Source organism: Corvus kubaryi, unplaced genomic scaffold, assembly GCF_017639235.1.
Source record: "Corvus kubaryi isolate FWS band 111438036 unplaced genomic scaffold, C.kubaryi_AGA036_p1.0 split3-73, whole genome shotgun sequence".
In the NCBI taxonomy this organism is placed as follows: domain Eukaryota; kingdom Metazoa; phylum Chordata; class Aves; order Passeriformes; family Corvidae; genus Corvus; species Corvus kubaryi.
In genome coordinates, this window is record NW_024582091.1 from 24,503,586 (window position 1) to 24,523,468 (window position 19,883).

At 38.4% G+C, this 19,883-nt stretch overlaps 1 protein-coding gene across 1 annotated transcript; it reads right to left on the minus strand.

The window, feature by feature from the left end:
- Positions 1 to 1,304: 1,304 nt before the first annotated feature.
- BEND3 (BEN domain containing 3) lies at positions 1,305 to 19,682 on the minus strand. The gene is made up of 3 exons (XM_042016893.1): positions 11,672 to 19,682; positions 10,998 to 11,218; positions 1,305 to 6,173 (listed from the first exon to the last, which is right to left on the minus strand). The coding sequence occupies exons 1-3, from the start codon at positions 11,703 to 11,705 to the stop codon at positions 3,900 to 3,902; spliced, it is 2,529 nt and encodes an 842-aa protein (XP_041872827.1). The 5' UTR covers positions 11,706 to 19,682; the 3' UTR covers positions 1,305 to 3,899.
- Positions 19,683 to 19,883: the final 201 nt, after the last annotated feature.

Here is a 19,883-nt window from a genome sequence, read left to right on the forward strand (position 1 = left end):
AGCAAAGTCAATTTTAAGAGAGAATTAAGAGGAAACTAAACCATAACTTCATCTATTCATTTCTGTCAACTTCAGGCACATTAAAAAAGATACTTTCGGAATGTTTCTGAGGAAAAATCTCTAACTCCATTGGTGCTGAGTTGCAGTAATAATGGAAAGAAATCAGAAAGTCAAACCAAGGCAGTAAAGAAATGTAGGCAATGACAGTGATGGAGTTTCACTTAGTCAGAAAAACCTGCCACACTTGTTCTTCCACAAATTTTAAGCACGATCAACTAAAATGTACTTTTAAAAGTAAGAACACTTGTCAATTTATGCCCTGTCCTCAAGGCAAGCTTAAGACATTGAATTTTCTAGCTGCTCCACATCCCTCTAATCAGCAAACAAAATCTAAATGAAAATAAATTATAAATAAAACCTTCACATTATTTTCTGGGCTTCTTGGGGGTGTAGAATTCATGTTAGTCCCTTCCAGCATGAAATTAGACCTGATGTGCCTTTGTAGAGCATGAAGCACACAATTCTGTTTCTCACTGCTATAGCATAAACATCAAACAATAACTGAAAAGAGACAAACGACAGATTTTTTAAAATGTACCAAGAAATAAATTGTATGCATTTTGAAGATAATAAAAAAAGTTACAAACATTTCTTAGAACATGAAACACTGTTGGCTGTACTGCATCAGCACAACAAAGTGATTTCAAGTAAAGATTTTTCTCAGTTGCCAACACATTTGTTGTTGATTCTGTCACCTGAATATACTTAACAGGCAATAATCTGATGTGTACTTCACCTCCTTATTGAAATGTTGTTTTACATTTCTTACAGAGCTTTTGAGGAAATGTTTAAGTTGTAGAAGATGCCCAAGATGCAAAAATAAAGAATTATGATACATACTACACTGTTTCTTTTAGGAAGCTTAGAAATTGGCTACTCAATACTTACTGAAAGCTGATATGTTTAAACTGTTAAGAAGTAAAGACACTTGATACCCACCTTAAATGGGTACGTAGAAAGTAATGCTTATTCATAGGAAGTCAGTGTGCATGGCTACGTATGTGCCCCACAGTTCACTATCTGGCAACCCTACTATCACAGTTTCACTTTCAAAATTTTAAGTTTATTCTTTTAAACAGAAGCAGTATGAAAGACAGAAAAATCTTTTTAACTGGATGCAGCAAATTCAGGTGTTTTCCTTTATGTATTTGTCTGACTAGCTAAGGTTATCTCAGATCTTAGTAACAGACTTTATAGGAAAAAAATCCTGCTTGTACCCAATCAATCACCAGACAACATTCCTCTTGTATGAAAATAATATACCTTTAATTTATTTACAAGACTGACCAACTGGATGAAGTGGCTGTACTTCAGATGCACTGCAAGAGCTTTTGTTAATGAACGATGCCACTATTTATATGTCTGTATTTTCTTGGTATCAGTTATAAATCATACAATCAAATGAATCATGAAAGGGTTGTGAAGAGTGGGACAAAAGGAATGTACACAGCAGTAAGAAGAGAAAAAAGTCACAACAAAAATATTTTTATACCCACTTTCAAAAATTATCATTTTTATGGTCAGTTATCAAACTGGTTTTTTCACTCCTTTTAGATAATATGAATTGACTGATTTTTTGACTTAGTATCAACATCTACAGTAAAAGCCAGTATGTCTCAAACTTGCATGCTAGCTAGTAACATCTATCCCTTGTAAAAAAGTTTAATATATATTGAATTCTTCTGGGAGCTTTGACATCACTAACTGGTGAAATGTATGACATTAAGATAAGAAAATAAAATTGTATTTCTTACCTTTTGGCCAGCCATTTGCAACCACAAATTAAACAGCCGTTAGTATCTTCTGTTATTTTATATATCCCATAAAAGTGCATGTAAAAAAAATCTCACAGTTTCTAGGTAGCATACAATGACAAGAGAGTATTGGTTTCTGATACATTCAATTTGATAAATTTATGCACTAAAATGAACAGATGCAGACATTGTGGTATCAGTTCTTTATCTTTGGTAAAATGATTTCGATTTATTACAGCCGTATTTGCTCTGATATCCATTTTGAGTATGGTCTGCTATTACTTAAACCAACAGAAACATTTAAATGGATATAAACAGTATCAGTGTGTGATTTAGTACATTCATGACTTTCTTCATACATTCTTTGAGAATGTTTCTAGCACATGGGCAAAATGAGCAAATGCTCCTATCTATGATTTACTCCCAGTTTAACACAATACTTTTACTAGTTCTTGCCATCAGGAAAAACCATTTTGTTTTCCTTTTTAAGGGATCAATAGGAGTCTAAGAACAATAAATTCTAAAAATCTGAAGTAAAAATATCAAGTATTTTGTACTTTCTTACAAATGCTAAAATAGAAAATTACACTGGAACTGACTTAAAATTTGCTATGACCCATCTAAGTAAACAACAGAAAAGGACCACAGAGAACATCAACACTTGCTCCAAGGTGTTCCAGTGATGCTCTGTAGGCAACCACTGTCTTTACTGTCTTAAGAATCCATGTTTGACTCTCTCTCACCATTTCTATCAGTATTAAAATTAAAAAAAAAAAAAACGAAAGAGAAAACTAGTTTTAAAGCAGCACTCTCCAGTGACAATTCATACAGCAAATCCATATTGGGTTCTGGGTGGTCTTTGTTACACTTGAACATATTAATGATGCAAACTTGACCATACGAACCTAAGTTATACATACACAGTTATGTCTCCAAATAGCTACTAATTACACTAAAACAACTTGGCAAAGTGAGGGAGTTCAGTATCCCTACACCCAAAATATCCAGATGCTGCTGCATTCATGGAAAGAATGAGTTACATTACCACAGCTCATATGCTGTGGGACCCTGAAACACTGGATTTCATCCCAAAACCAATCTTTGCACATACTGTTTATATATGCAATTCAGTATCAACACTGGAAACCTTTGGAATCATGATTTTGATAGAAAGTAAGGTCTAAAATTTTTTTAAGTTCTTGTTTCAGGTCTTTTTGTTGCTGCTGTTGCTTTTGCTATTTTACAAACAGGGTGCCAAGCAGGTGATGGGAAGACATTCCATGGGTATGGGCTTGGGTCTGTTCTGCTGGCTCTACTCAAGACGAGCAATCCTCAGTCACTCCAGCAGTTACACTGGACAAAAAAATAACAGAACTCACAGGGGCACGATCAAGCTTGTGGTGTCAATACAAAAAAACCCATTCACATGGTGTCTATGCTCATGTCTCAATTCTTCAACAGTTAATTCTTGATTTTAGAAATAAAACCAACGTAACAGTCAAAAATGCAAACGACACCATTCTGACCCGCTCTTTGACACAGTATTATTACTTTCAGTACCTCAAGATCATGAAGAACAAAACAAGTGTGAAGATGCAGTTACTGTAGAAGCAAAGTCTAATATTCCAATGATTTCCAATGAAAATGGCACTTTCAAATTTAAATTAAGCTTAGTCTACACATTTCAAAATCTGAATGAATTAAAAATACTGTTTATAATGGTACAACGAAAAACTGCCCTTGAAGAGCACAACCATTAAAAAAAAAATTCTTTATTATTAGAAAGTGATAGAAAAGGAAGATGCAGAAATGGGGAGTGGGGTAATAGTTTCAATACATGTATTTGCACCAGCGAGTATCATGCTCTTAGCGAGTCATTGATAGCTGTCACTGATGGTCTCTACCCATGTACAAATGTAGTCAGCCACTTCCCACTGCTGCGGTGCCAACAGAAATGCAACACACACATTGAAACACAACAAATTTAGTGCCTGACTGTCCCAGGTGCTGAGAACCCTCAGCTCCCGACAGGCCCTTCTGTCTAAACCAAAGCATACTCTTGACAATAATTTAGTGGTCTAAGTCTTAGCAGTTTAAAGAGCCCGTCACTTTTTTTGCTTTCTTTGCTTTTTTTAGTATATCACACTTTTTTCTGTTAGGACGCCGGCATCTTTCATCGATGCTCGGTATACATTCATAATGCCACACTTCTTCCATTTTCTCCACAGGATAAACTGCCTCCACGTAATGACGGATCAATCTAAGTCTGATGGGATCAAGCTGTTTTTTATTACAAGCACCTGAATGGTTGTACTGCAGTCTCAGATTCTCCGGAGTAAAGAGTTCAGGAAAGAGTCTTACGAGGAGCCTGGCAGCAAAGTTGCCAACCGACAGGCTCTGCTGCACTATCTCTCTTATCTCCTTATCAGACAACAAATACAGAGAAGGCACAGGGAAGTCTGGATTAGGAACAACAAGTTCATCGAGTGGTATCTTGCAAAAATCCTTGCTACTTCTTTCTGGTGGCAGTGGAGGCCCTTCAAATTCTTCCCGAAATCTCTCAGGGTTTATTGCATAGGTGAGAAATTCCCTCCTGTCAGGCCCTGGCACGTGGATTTTCCGTTGCTGTTGGTACGAGCGCCTTTGCTCCGTGTCTCTTCGTCGACACCTCTCGTCAAGCTTCCCAACAAACTCCAATGTCCACACTCTGTCATTCTTTGCTCTGGGGTACAGTATCTGCACATAATGTCGAATTAATTTAATTCTAGTGGGGTCGAGCTGTTTCTTGCCTAAAGATCCGCTACAGTTGTATTGCTTCCGTAAGTTTTCATGAGTAAATAGTTCAGGAAATAAGAGAACAAGCAATCGAGAGGCAAAGTTGCCTATGGAAAGACTGCTTTCATATATGCTTTTAATCTGTTCTTTGTTCAACAGGTAGTCCGGGACAGGGACATCAAAATCAGGAGGGGGAAAGTCAAGTTTGTCAAAATCTATGGGTACAAGCCAAATTTTTTTTGACCGTCTGCCAGGTTTTTCATACTCAAAACTGTCTTCCACTTTTATGATTGATACATCATCTGGTAAACTAGAAGAATCGTAACAGTCATCTCTCATCTGGTCACATTCACTCCCATCCATATACGTACTTTCAAGCTCATCATTTATTCGCTGAACACACTGCTGCAACCAGGCTTCTTCTTCTTGCACATCTGGGAAGTAAATTTCAGTGTACCTACGGATTATTTGAAGCCGATGAGGATCCAGCAGTTGTTTTCCAGAGTCTCCAAAGCAGCTGTACCTTTCAGCTAATTTTCTGTGGTCAAAGAGTTCTGGAAACAGTCTGTGTAACAAAAAAACAGAAAACTCCCCTGGTGAAGAAGCTTCATCTAAAAATTCATTGAGATCCTGAGCATCCAGCATGTAATCTGAGGCAATGACATTACTCCTGTCCAAAGACAAAGCTTCTTCCTGCTCTTTATCCTCCATAAAATGAGAGGATTCGACCTGCTCAGTCTCATAAAAACTGGATGATTGCACATTCTGCTGACTGTTTTCCATTTCCCTTTGAGCCCAAAATCTATTGAAAAAATCATTGACTTGAGGCAAACACTCCAACTGCCACACAGCTGTATTCTTCACTGAAGGATAACAAACTTCCACATAGTTACGAATAAGCTGCAGATGAAGAGATTCAAGTTTCCTTTTGTTGAGAAAGCCACAGGCACTGCAGCTCCTGCCGAACTCATCGTCACTGAAGAGCTCTGGGAAGAGCTGCACGAGCAACCGGCAAGCCAGGTCTCCACCTGACGTGCTTTGATCCATGATTTGTTTGAGTTCCGTGGAAGTCAGCTGGTACTCCGGGGGAGGCTTGAAGTCTGCAACAGACTCTGATGGACTGACTTGCTTCTTAATTCTGCTAACCTCCAGAGACAACAGGTCAACTTTACTGTGAAGCTGAGTCATATTGGTATTGAGGGTGTTCAGCGTGTAAAACATTTTCTGTATCAAAGAATATATATTTGATTCTGAATCTGCTGTGGCTGCTGCTACTGCAATGGCTGTGGTCGAGTCTCTTTTGCGTTGGTCGTTCAAAGTCCGAATTTGCGAGGGACTGCTGGGGTTGATTTTTTCAAACAACTCATAAGAAGCAAACTGCTCTGCTCCTGGTGGGTTCTTCTTCTCTGTGATTTTGTGTGAGATGCCATAGAGAGGTTTTTTATAAGATGGAGTGATTATGTCACTGAAGGATTCTTCTTCACAGAGCCATGTTACATTAGAATTCTTGTTCTTGTTTGGCTGCTCTGCATTTACCTGAGTGGGTGAGCCAGCATCTCTGTTCCTCATGTTTGAAAGGGAGCCCTTCAAATGAATAAACACTGTATTAGTAAGACTGCCTTAAAGATACTAGCTATAAATATGTGCCCCTTAAGCAGGCATTGTTACATAAATATGCAAAGTCAAATTTTCTCCAGGGAACTTGTTGTGTTAAATAATAAAAATTAATAAATTCACTAGGAAAAATAAAAATACAGTAAAGGATTATTTAGGTTTCCTTTTTATTTTGGCTCATGGCTTTCTCCATGGAATAGAAACGCAGTAATAGTTCTTAGTACTCTCTACCCACAGAGCTCTAATTACTCCCCCAAATTAAGTATCATTAGGCTTCACCTTGCATATGAGGATCTTGGGCTGTAGAGAATTTGGGTGGCGACAAGTCAGCAACAGAGCCAAGAATAGCATCTAGATTTTCTGACTCCTAGTCCTGTGACCTTGCCATTGCCTCCAACAACTGCATTTAACATTCCAGTACTCTCTTTAGGTTAGTTTTTGAAAATGTCACAAAGGCTATAAAACACAAAAATTATGCTTATTCTCTTTTTTTCTGATGTGAAAGGTTTATACACAGGGTTTTAAAAAATCTTTATAATGGTGCAAAACTACTACACAAATCTTAGAAATTACTTATTTTTTAAAAGGCATTGTATTTAAATAATAAAAATTTAAAGTGAAATGCACCTTGGTATTATCTTTTTAAAAAGGATGACTAAGGGAAGATTTATTTCTGAAAGGCAAGGAAGTTTGGATTCATGGATTTCTAATTTTCTAAATTATTTATGTAAAACCAGCAATGAATTCTTAAGGACTTCATGTTCTCAATTATTTGTAATTATTTCTCATTGCTTGAAACTGGAACCAAGCATTTTCATCATCTCACAGCAGATATGTAAGGCTTGGGTGATTGGGGTTTTTTTTTGCAAACACATGGATATTGCAAATAATTCTTAGAAGTTAAGCAGATACAACAGAATCAAAACCCAACATACAGAATTCAAACATGAGAAAACACTCCCAGATTTGTGAATGTTTCTATACTGAAACAATTTTCTTGGCTTGTTCTATAGAACATTAATTAGATAAAAAACTACAGAATTTGCATTCAAGTATTAAAACAAATGAAACACAGACTTCAGGTGTGAGCTGAGAGCCATAAGAAATTTGAAATTCTAGTGAAGACCCCATTATGTCCTACAGTGAGGAACTTGAATTAAGATTTCTTTCTTATGAAACAGAACTGTAACTCCTGAAACCAATGTGGTCCCTATGTGTACTCACACTTGGCATCTGCTTACTGCAGCGACAAATTGAATCTAATTATTTTTTAATTTCTAATGCAATGTATACTCAAAAGAGACTCAGAAAGAACAAGCTGGTTTCCACTCCAAGTTTAGAAACCAGCATTCAATTAAACTGAAGCTGTTTCCAAGTTCTGCTCTCACTCACATCATATTACCCTCCATATGGAACCTCGTGTTTGCACATCCAAAGCTGTGTGGAGAGATGATCAAAAGAAAACATAACGCAAAGGCGATGTATTTCAGCGTGCAGAATCCCTGGCTGTGGTAGTGCCTAGGACACCTGACTTCCAGCTCCCATTTAGAAGACTGTCCCACTCCAGTCTCACTCATAGAACAGTCCCACACACAGAACAGCGACCGGACTGCGAGCAGACTGAAATCCCCACCTAACTGCAGGCTCCTACGCTGGGACTGAAGTTGTCATACACCACCTGTACTTGTCAGTGAAGAAACAGAGGTAGTTCCAAGTGGTAACAAGCTCTGCCACATCACCTGAAAGCAGGCCATGGAAATCTCCACTGACAGTAAGCACAGTACTGCTCCCCAGTCAGGCACCCAAAGTGAATTACAAAGCTTTTTTCTACTTTAGATCAAAAGAACAAAACAAAACATTTCTTATACAAACAGTGAGATCTACCACCTAAGTAGCTCTTTCATTAACACTCCTGCTAACCAAGAATATACCAAATATTCCTTCAGAAACAGCATATGACTCTTTCAATTCCTTTTCTACTACTAAAATACCTTGCTACTAAATAGCTTGCCACAGGCCACCAGAGATCTGTCAGTTCTCATATGACCCCGTGCTGTTTATTTTTCCTAATTAATTATATAATAAAACTTGGCAATATGAGGGTAACTCCTATTAATGAGCACCTCACGCACAAAGTCAGGCCAAATCAGAATGTGTATTAAAGAACATGAATTCATTATTTTGACAGTAAGATCATCAACGTTTGCAGTCTCAGTTTTGGACACGGTGCTCTGGAGCTCATGCTAAGAACTACAGCAGATCTTTGCTACGATGGCAGCTGAACTTCTGCCTTCACTAATGCAGCTCCCAGTGGTCGGATCTGGCTGCGCGATGGATTTGCATTTCAGAATATTTGCATTTCAGAAACACATAGCCAGCATTCTACTAGCAGATGACAAAACATTTGGGCCTCAAAAATATTTAAGGGTATCTTAGTTCAGACACATTCTCATTTTCTTTTCCTTTGCTTTTAATTATCTTGTCTATAGTTTCCATCTGGGAACAGCACTATCCACACCATAAATACATGGCTTTTGTAAATTCTCCAATTTAACTAATTAGTTTTCTGTAACACTGATTTTTAAACATCCATGAATTTCAGATAATACTGCACCCATTTAAGATGATCAGTTCTAATGTACAATCAAAAAAGAAGCAAAGGTATGAGACTATGAGACTCAGTGTACATAAGATAGTGCTGCTTTTTATACTACAATTGCACAGCAAGTTTTTATGTTCTAAACATTTTATGAACATTTGCAAAATGCAGTATTTTGGAAAACATCAACCAATACCAGAAATTGTGAAATAGTCTCTCACATTCTCTCTTAGAATCCTAAGCCAAGTTTTAAAAGTTGCTTAGTTATTGTTCTGTTTGGTGCTCAGGTCCAGCATTTATGACCTTTGTTATGCTTAATAAACAAAGTCTAAGTATCTGTAAGAATACAGTGCATAATATTCAAGCATAGGAGTAAAGAATAAAAAATACATGAGCAAGAAACATAGAAAGATTCTTTCAGACACATGAAAAAAGCGTTGCACATGAATTTTTCAAACTTACAATCTTCTACACTTTGTGTTTTTAAAGAAAATCAGGGAAAACTAATTTCTGATTATGAAGTGGTATTCAGAATTAAAAAAAAAAAGTGAAGTTTTCAGATAAAAAGTAATTAATATAATTACCAGCCCAAAAGAAATACAGTTCTGTTTATATCATAGATAGATGCCTATGTGACGTGCAGTAAAAATATACTACAAGCACAACATTCTTGAAAATAATTAAGATTTTTCCACTGTTTAAATAGAAATAGTTAATAAAGTCATCAATTAAAACAAAATACTGGTACTAGAAAAGTAATTAACTTTAAAAAATGCTGTTAAGATTGAGGACTATTTCTGGTTGGTTATTTAACTAAACATGCTGATTCACTGGGGTCAGCCAAGAATGAATTTTCATCGTTATTACTGGGTCAATTTCTGATATTATAAATCCAAAGTTATAATTAATTACAAATTAAATTTTAAAATTTATTAATGGCAAACGGGAAAATGCAAAGCAAGCACAGTTCAGAGACCATTATAAAGCTCTTTTAAGAATCTGAATGCAAGGAAAACAATTGTAAAAGAAAAAGAGAAAGGAAAAGAAAGAAACCGTGTAATAAGATTAAAACCTACCTACCACAGGCATTCAGGGGAAAAAACAGCCCTAAGAAGTCAGAGAGATGATAGTCAAGAAAAAGAAACACGGAGACATGGCTATAAAGGAGACATGAAATGTGCAAATACAGCATGGACTAACTGGCTAGGTAGCAGAACAGCAGAAAAGGATACGTGCATTAGAATAGGTCACAAACTAAATATAACCCAGGGCCTGAAGTTATTCAAAAGAGGATGAATTTGAATCTAGGTTATTTTAATAAAGTGCTGAGTGTGAAAAACAGGAGGTCATTTTACTGCTCTAGAGGGTGGCAGGAGAGATGCGACTATCCAATGCCCAACACTAGTCTTTCTGGACTCTCAAAGGGAACAACAAAAATATAAGATGACCTCTGAAGAAGAGATGGAAAAAAGAGAATTTTAATCTCAGAAAGGAAGGACTGAGGGTGGACAACATCACATGAATTTTCCCACATGCAGATGATTTTTCTAGGAATGGATGATCACTGCTCTCCCTACTGAAAAGAACAAGGACAAAAAGAAATTTGCTGAGTTTCAGCAGAGATTAAAATCCACCATGCCTAGAAACACTAGATCAGGATCATGGAAGAGACTGGGCATCTCCATCACTGGCTAGAGAAACATCTGGATTGTCCCAAGTGGGATGCCACACCAGTTGTTGTAATACATTCTGCTCCTGATATGGCTCACATCTTGTGCATCCCTGCATTTTTATCTTTCAAGTAATACACTAATTTATACTGGTGTCATTGACATTAAATCTTTGTGACAGAAGAATGAATTACAGCCACTGAGGATCTAGGTGAAGGACTGTGTGACGTGAGAGGGACTGTAATCAGAGACATGCCAAGTTACTCCAAATCACTGCCCCTTCCTATGTTACCTGATGAACAACAAAAACATAATTCACATAAATGAATTAACCTATAACTGTATTTCATAAATATGATCACTCCCATGTTATTTAGAGAATACCCAGACGTGTGCAAACTGGCTTAAGATTAGCCACATTTGCAACAAACTCATTACCAATGTAAACTTAGTTACAAGACTTGAATTCTACTTATAGCAGCAGTGAATTTAGCCTAGGAAATCAGTCATGTATAGAGAAGTCACCTCTTGTGTAAAGCGTCTCTTCTTCACGCTGGGTAAGGCATCCTGCTGGCCTCCTGACCCATCACAGCCAAGGGAGGTCTGTTTCCGTTTGTTGGAATCCTGTAGGCAAGTCACTGCGCCATCCAGTGAGTGTTTCTCAGCAGATCTGGAAGTTACTGAGCAGTCTAGAGCTTCATCTTCATTTTCTGTTTCTACTTTCACATTTTTTTTAGGAATTTTTACTGAAAAAAGAGAAGGTTTAGAAAGATAAAGCACCCTCTCCAGAAAACCATGACATCCTTACTACAACGTTCTGTGGTTTGTTTCTTTTTATGAAAACGTGTTTTGAAGAACTTCATTATTTTTATGACTTCTATGGTAAGTGTACGTTGAGGCCACCACAAAGTCAAATCATACAGTTTTCCAGTAAATGACAGTTTCTTCTCCAAAGAAGAATCTAAAGTATAAACAAATAATGTTACATACAGGAGGAAGATTTTTTTTTTTGAGGGGAGAAAGAATGTAGAGCAGAAATAATAATGACTAACAAAGATAATGCCCTATTTTAGATAACTTTTTAGAAAACATTAATGTAATTTGTCTTGATCTAACTACATTCTTTATTAGGGGACGAAGGCCTTAAATCAACAAGTGTTTTTGCCTGATCAAAAGTTGTATGAAGTATAATAGTTTACCTTCATCATCATCAGTGATTTCAGCTGAATTCATCTTCTATCTCACTAAAGAACAAAACAAAAACACAAAAATAAATATCGGCATCGTCTGGAATAAGGAAATATCTACATCTCCTCTTGTAATTACTTTTCATCTAGAGAAAGTGTGAGTTAACAGCCCACAGAAAACTTCCAGTCTTTCCAGTCTGTATATTTGTAACAACTAGTTATTTTCAATAACCTTCATGGCCATCTACAGACCTGTCAACATGCAAACTATACTGTCGATAACATACAGCAGGTAGGAAAGTATTTAAAACCATACGTCTTTTTCTGGTATGGAGAAAAGTAAAAGTCATTCTAGCCTTCTCTGTAAAGTGTCTTGGCAGTATATAAATGGATGTCAACTGTATTAAACTCTTCGCCCTGTACAAAATCACTACTATTACAGTCAAACATTCATATTGTCCTTGTGGGTGACACAAAATCATCATAGAAAGAAAACATCATAGATAGTAACATACATGCTGGAGCAAATTTTTATTTTAAAATCTTTGATATTTTGATATGGATTGCATCAATTCAAGCAGAACAATGCACACAGATCTACAGTAAGTCCTTTTCCTCTGTCAGCCTCAAAATAATGTGATTTTTGTAGGCAAAACCAAATATATGTATTATGCTAGCATGATTTTAGTGTTACTTCTCATGTGAAAAACTCAGCTGTATTTCTGTGTACTTGAAAACTAATTTTGCAAGTTACTTGGGGGCAATCATCAATCTCTGGACATGTTCCTAAAGATATTCTAAATCTTTGGAGATCTACAAAGCAAACAACTTAATCAGATACCACTGACCCTTACAGGGCATGCAGCTGCAAACTGACACTCTCGACTGGTAAGCGGGTGACTGGCAAACTGTCACGCTGCGCTCATGCTCCTCTACACACAGCATTGTGTTTACCTGGCCCCAGAATATTATTGCTTTACAAGTGCAAGTCAATAAACCCAGTCAATCAAAAGTGTACATGCAGCCCAGGAGTGGGAATTATAATGAAATTAAAAAGAGAGATCGGGAGAGAAAGACAGAGAATCTGTTGTGAAGGGGAAAACAGTCTGTACCTCTCTCCTGAATAAGGTTGAATAGATTTTTTTTTTAATCTCAAAATACTGTTAAAAAATTCTGTAAACACTCGAATCCTGTGTAGATATGAGTTTCAATTTCTAGGCAATTTGATGGCTGTAATGGCAACTATGAGGTTCCATTCTGGATTAGATTTTGTATGATTTACAATGGGTGACACCCAAACAAAAGGTGCACAGATTTATAAAATCAGCTTATACTGGGCCACCCTTGAAGCCAAAATACTCTTTGATGTGCTGATCCTCCACATGGCCCCTATATAGAGCCTTATAAAGGGCATCCTCAAGGGGATAACATGAGATTGTCTTCATCATCACATATAAAAATAAGTCTCTCTCAGTTGAACATAGAGCTACTACAGACCCCTCAGATACCGACTCCCTTTACCCACCATAATTCCCTATTTCAGGACTTGCATTTATTAATTGATCCATATATAAATTATGCCAGCTTAACAGTACTGTAATCATGTCACTTAAACTTTTGCAAACTCTCTAGAGACATAACAGCGTGAAACTAAGTAGCCCACACCAATTTCTAAACCACCTGATAAGCACTGGTATGGGTTAATTCCATGTCTTACTAACTCAACAGTATTTATAAATTTAGACAAAGCCACTACAGCTCTTCATGAAAAATCCTACAGCAGTGTACTTCTTACAGCACCATCAAAAAGCTCTGCTGGACCTTAAGAAAATCCCACAGTACCAACTGTTCATATTTTACCCTGATATCCCACATACTTTGATAGTCACTGTCTGGATCTCCCTTGCACTTTTCCATGCTGTACTAGGCTTGGCTCTGAGGGCTGTGGTACAAGACCAACATGTGCCAGTACTCAAAGGAGTGTGACACATTGTCATTTTGTGAGGGTCTGAGGTGACAGTAAGCAAATCTACCAATACAGGTATAGAATATCTAAAATGGAAATCAGAATGCTATTTCAGGTAATCCTAGACTGCCATATCAGAGCAAAACAGTAAAACATGTTAAACACAAAGCCGGAAGAGAAGACTAAAAGGTGGCAGTAGATAGAACAACATAAAATATTTAGGAAGGGATATATGGAATTATCTTTTCTTTCTAATTCCTGCTATTACTACTATTGAAATAGGAAGGATGCTTTAGAAGAATTCCTATCAGAGAATAAAATCAAACTGAAAGGAGACGATAAATGAGGATCTGAAGAGCCACTATTTAACACTGGAAAAAAGTGAAAATTAAAGCAAAGCAACAGTTAACTTCCTGAAGGAAACAACATCAGGAAGACAAAAGCTACCCTGAATTCAGGTCAAATAATATTGAGTCAAAACATTGGTTCACAAATTTGAAATACAGTGTTATTAGTTTTTTTTTTTTAATTTGAAAACTGCCAGAATACAATTAAAAGTGAATAGTCAAAACAAGTGTCAGAACCAATGAGGCCTACAAAGACTCTGTTCCATACCTGAGCTCTCTGGTGCCAAAAAAAGCACAAGCTCCAACTTCTTTCATTTTTGGGAGCCCTAGTAATAATCTCTTTCCTTATCTAGCTTCCTGTCTTCTTTGTGAGATTTTTAAGAACTCTGGTATTATGAGAAAATGAAGGACACCTAACATATAATGGCTTCTGTTAAGAGACAGGATTCAATTGTCCCTTTGATTTCCTGCCTCACAGCCCCACCTGCTCCCTCGGTCAAGCATGGGTGCCCACCTTAACCTTCCATCTTGATAAACTGCCAGAAAACAACTCACTTCTCTTTTTTCCAGGTTACTTTCCTTGTAATTCATAGAGGTAAAGGGCCCGGCTCAGGAGTATACACAAGGTTTGTGATGGAAAGGAAGAATTAAAATCTCTCCCCATACCAGCGAGCCACTGGCTCCGTTCAACCATCTCACTTATTTCACCATCTCGCTTCAAATTTGAGTGACTAGCAAGCAAACAGAGAGGCACCAACAGAGCAATTGCGTCATTGCTTCCATAGGAAATTAGGATTTATGGAAAGGGGGAAAGTCTGTATCTGATCCTGAGCATGTCCGTGCATGCATCCCCATATATATAAGGTTAACAGTAATTTTGTTGCTTGTTTCAAGTCCACTAAAGATAAAACATTTCATTCTCTTTAAAATACTGTTTGCTGTGCATCAGTACTTACGAATAATAATTATTTCCTCTTTAAAAGAGGTAGCAGTGTCAAAGTCTGTTTTGAGGTAGCATTCTGGCCCAGATTGTGAGAATAAGCAAAGCTGAAGTAAAAAAAAATCTTAAAGATCTTGGGGCAAAATACTGCAAAAAGCAATTGAGTAAGAAATCCATACAAAGCAAATGCCCAGCAGCTGTTCCTTACCATGTTGAGTATGCAAAACATATTTCAATCTTGTATGCATTTCTTTCAAAACTTAATATAAATATACTTATCATCCTCAGCCTAATAATTAGTCAATGCTATCCACAGGACACCTGTCAGCAAGTTCTAGGAAAGAGTGAACACTCTGTGCGCTGAAGTTGGGAGCCCACGCCTGCAACTGTGACTGGCAGAGCAAGCAGCCTTGGCAGCTCTATCTTGCTGGGATACAGACAGATGCTGCAGTACATCCTGTTTTCTGGTGAATCCTCCGGAAGAAGGATTCCAAAACACACCAAACACCTACAACATCAGCTTACATCAACAGCCAGATCCAAGGGAGTAGGGAAAAAAGGGGGTTCCCGGCACACCTTGGCTGTCACTATTGGCCAAATTCCCTTCCCACAGATCCTGCTCTCCCTTCTCATCAGACTAGGCAATGAACAAGGTAGTTCAATGAAGGGACTTAACACTCCCCACTTCCATTACTCTCGCTTAGACATCTGCCTCTATTCCAAAACTGTACCAGGTCTTCTCACTTAACTGCATTGTTGTATCACTTTGGTAATGACATTCCACACTCAAATGGCATTACCCGTGGTTAACAGAGAAGCTCAATACACAGTGCAGTGCTGGGAGTTCCAAAGTATGGAAGAACACCTTAAAAACAAGGTTTTGGAATGTTTCTCTGTGCATTTAGTGTTAACTACCACCCTGATGCTGCTTTTGCATGTAGAACAAAACATGTAATCCATTTATTAAAAATGCACCTACCCAAAAAATGCACTGAAGCCTTAAGGATTTAAAGCACTGGGGTACAACAGATTTTATGAGTAAGGGAGCAAATTGCTCATACTCAGAATGTATTTCAGTCTCATATCATTGAGTATAATGCACACTGCTACTTAAAAGTAGCATGAAACTGTACCTAGTTATTGATACACAAAATGAAACTGAATCCTAACTGATTCGTAAGTTACATCTTCCCATAACGTGCATTCTCCTCCTCCTATTTACCACCTAACAATTACTCATGCGTTTGTCTCGGAGGATGCTTTCCTGACCTCTCTTATGATTTTGACCATTGTAAAAGCACAACACATGGAGAAAAGATCCTGCTCATAATGTTAAGATGAAGGCAGTTTTCTGCCCTTGCAATCATTCTTAAAGAAAGCCTGACTGATCACTTTAATATCCTAACTTAAAAAACAAATGAAAAAATTCCACCAGAAAAAAATACTGCTATTCTGCTGTTTGTAACCAAAGAATTAAGTCTTTACTCTTTGAACTCCCATATCTAACATACTAAGTTCTAACAAATGAAGAAACATAGTGTGAAAACCACATAGGAAAGTATAAAACTGTACACATGCTGCAGGTAGAAAGCAATCCTGATTTCATCACACTTGTTAATTGTTATCATAAACAAAAATTAATCATTATCTTAAATAAGACACTAAATAGTAATAACAACAACAACAATAACGATGGTTATCAGTTTTATAGAAGCTTGCTGTTTAGAATGTAAATGGTTGCATAACATTGTACTGTTCAGTTCACTAACGTATGGTAAATGTGTAGAAGTTCCTTCTTGTTTGCACATCATCCCACTAAGTATTTTAGCTTCTTCATGTAGGTTGGAAGGAATGTCCCCAATTCTTCATTATCGAGCCTAAGAATGTTATTAAAAGCACAGGGGTTGAGACATTGTGTTTTACGTTTATTCCCTTTAAAGCCTCACGGTGGTACATTGCTTCATATATAACTCAGGTCATAATGAAAAGTCTTCTACTCGAGTGTTGCTTCTGAGGAGGTCAACTGTTCTTTATATTTTGGTCATATGTTAAGACATACCTGTTTGCTAGTAACATTAAATATGTGTTTGATAACATGTGTGGTATAAGCTGCTCAGTTTCCTTTGCTTTCAGCATGTGGTGAAAGATACAATACCCCTCTTACAGCACAGATATTCTAGTAAAATTAAATAAATGACAGGAACACCAAAAAAAAAAGCTGATCTTTTAAGGAGATTACACTGGCTAAATTTAACAAGATGTGTACATTGAACTGCTGTTTAACAGCCAAAATTAGCAACTCCTCTTATACATACCATCCTGTAACAGGACTTCACCAAATTGCAATGGTATTACACTACGTAATTAGAGTGTGATTTATCTAGAGCCAATCAAAACCACTGTACATACATTCATTCTCAGCAAGTGACAATGATTGTCAATAAATCTCAGTGAACACTCAGGTGTCTGGTCCGGCTCCCTGTCTCTGGGTCTCTGCCTGTACTTCATACGAAACACGCCCTGGGTGAACCACAGAAAGCAACCAATGCTTCCCATGGGAAGCCCAGAGCCTTGAAAGCTGGTGTGGGTAGGTGGAAGCAGCCCCGTTCCATGCAGCAGGTAAGCAGAGGGCTGCTCCAAGTGCCTGGTGACAGTGTGAAATTCTATCCCTCGTGATGTTTTAGAAGACTGATTCCTACAGAACAGTTGGAAATAATGAGAGGAAACAACGATTCCCAACAGCCAGCTCTGCAGTCTCGGAGTCAAAAAGCACTGGAGGCGTGTGCCCTCTGCTCAGGCTGCCCAGGAGCTGCCTCCTGTTCAGGGTGCATGCTGCTTTCCAGGCTGTCTCTTGGAAAGCTCTCCTGCTGGGCTGAGAAGCAAACCTAGAGAACTGCGAGTTCTGCATTCTGCTTTGGGAGCCAAGTAATCTGCATCTTTTATTTCCTAGCTGTAGTACTGGGTTCAATAATTTCAATATTGCAATTATCCTCGGGGTACACTTGATTCCTCCAATTTTTTTGTAAAAAACAATGCAACTCAAATTCAATTCAACTGAATTAGACATAAATACCACTTCAAAACTGAGCTGGAAAATGTATTTCTTAGAGGCAATGTTTGCCTTTTTTTCACATCTATGAGCCAGTGATTTGACTTCAAATTTTACGTAATTTTGTCAAGGCCTTATAAATTTTGAAGAAGCAGAGGGTTGAAGAAGCCCAATACCTGAAACCACCTTAATAAAAAACCCCTACCAAACAAACAACAGGTAACTTATTTGAAACTGATGACCCGTCTTAAAGAAACTGAGATATGGATGTTGCCTCATTTAACTGAGCAAAGAGCAAAATGCAAGTAGACAATGTAACAAATACTAAAAGCAAATGCTTTCTATTCTATCCATTTTGAGGTAGTGGGGTGCTGCAGTGTTGTTTCTCAATAAAGTTTGTTCTTGATATCCAGTACTGACACTTGTAATATTAAAAACCATAGGAAACAATATTCCAACATTACAAACGTTCTGACTGCAAATACATGAATAATAAGTTCTAAAACTACAAAGAAGAAGATTTTAAAGAACCAGCAGATGTTCCTGGAAGCATTACTCTTATGGACAATAAAAATCTCTATACTTAACATAGTTTGAAAACCTCTTGCTACCCTGTGGAGAAGGACATGAAGCCTCAAGTCTCCACTGAAACCAGCCTGCAACAAGGGCATTTTTCCACTAGGACTTATAGGACATGTTCTTAATTTGGGTCTTTCATATTTTTAGTTAAGTTGAATATGCAGTTTAAGCAAATTTTTGAAAAAATAAAATCCCTCTCCTCAGTTTTCTCACAATTTGCCTAAAACTGAAGTTTTCTCAATCTGTCCTCTGTACTTTTACCAAACAGCAGTTTAATCTTGCAGGGATCAGCAAAACACTAACCTGGTTTATTTCCAGCATTAATGTATGAATTTGTCTTTTCTTCAATCATGTGTTTTCCACTGGTCTATTAAAAGCATTTTGCTTTCCTCTCTCCCCTCTCACTCTACTTTTATTTTAAAATACTGTTTCATCTGAACTTTGTGCAGACAGTTTAAATTCTCCTCCAAACTACATTCAACTTTCGTTTATTTTTATCCACGGAACTCACCTAAACTATGAAAATACTTAGCAAAGATAAAAATTCAGTTGGTCCAATGTTGAGTTTGATTTAGCAGCAGAAGAAAACGCATCAGCATATATTGGTAATTATTTGTTTCCTGAGATGTAAATCATTCAAGTTGGAAGCAGAGAAAAGGCTTTTCTTTCCCTGCTTAGATGTCTCTGCCCCAAGGGTCAAGGCATACACTGTGTTTATAGGTGGCAGCGACAAACCCTACTCACACTTCAATCCAAAAAAACTCTGGGACTGCGTCAACGCTATGTGGAAGCCGTCACATGGCTGTTGGCCTGCCGCCGGCTCGCATTCTGCTGGTTCAGAGTTTGTTCCCTTCTATTTACAAAGGGCTGTGTGGACACACCGCAGAGAAAAGTAGGGTAGAGGCAGCGTGCGACCAGGGCAGGGGAAGCGGGCGGTGATCGGGGCAGGGGCAGTGAGCGGCGACCTGGGCGGAGGCAGCGGCTGATCAGGGCACGGGAAGCCGCGGGTGACCTGGGGGGAGATGATCGGGGCAAGGGCGGCCCGTTCCCCCGCAGTGCCCTTCACCGGGCCCCTCAGAGCGCGACCCAGCAAGGACCGACACGAATTCCAGCGGAACCACCCGCCCGCCGCTCCTCCCACCGCCTACGATAGGACAGGCGGGACCCTGACCCCGGCCCCGGCTCCCGGGAGCGCGTGGCCCCGCGCCGTCCCCGGGGGCCCGCGAAGCCCTGGGGCGGTGCCGGGGCGGGCCCGTGCCGGGGGCGGCCGGTGCCCGGCAGCGCGCGCGCGGCCGAGGTTCCCCCCCTGCCCAACCAAGGGGCGGCGGAGCGGCCGCCACGTG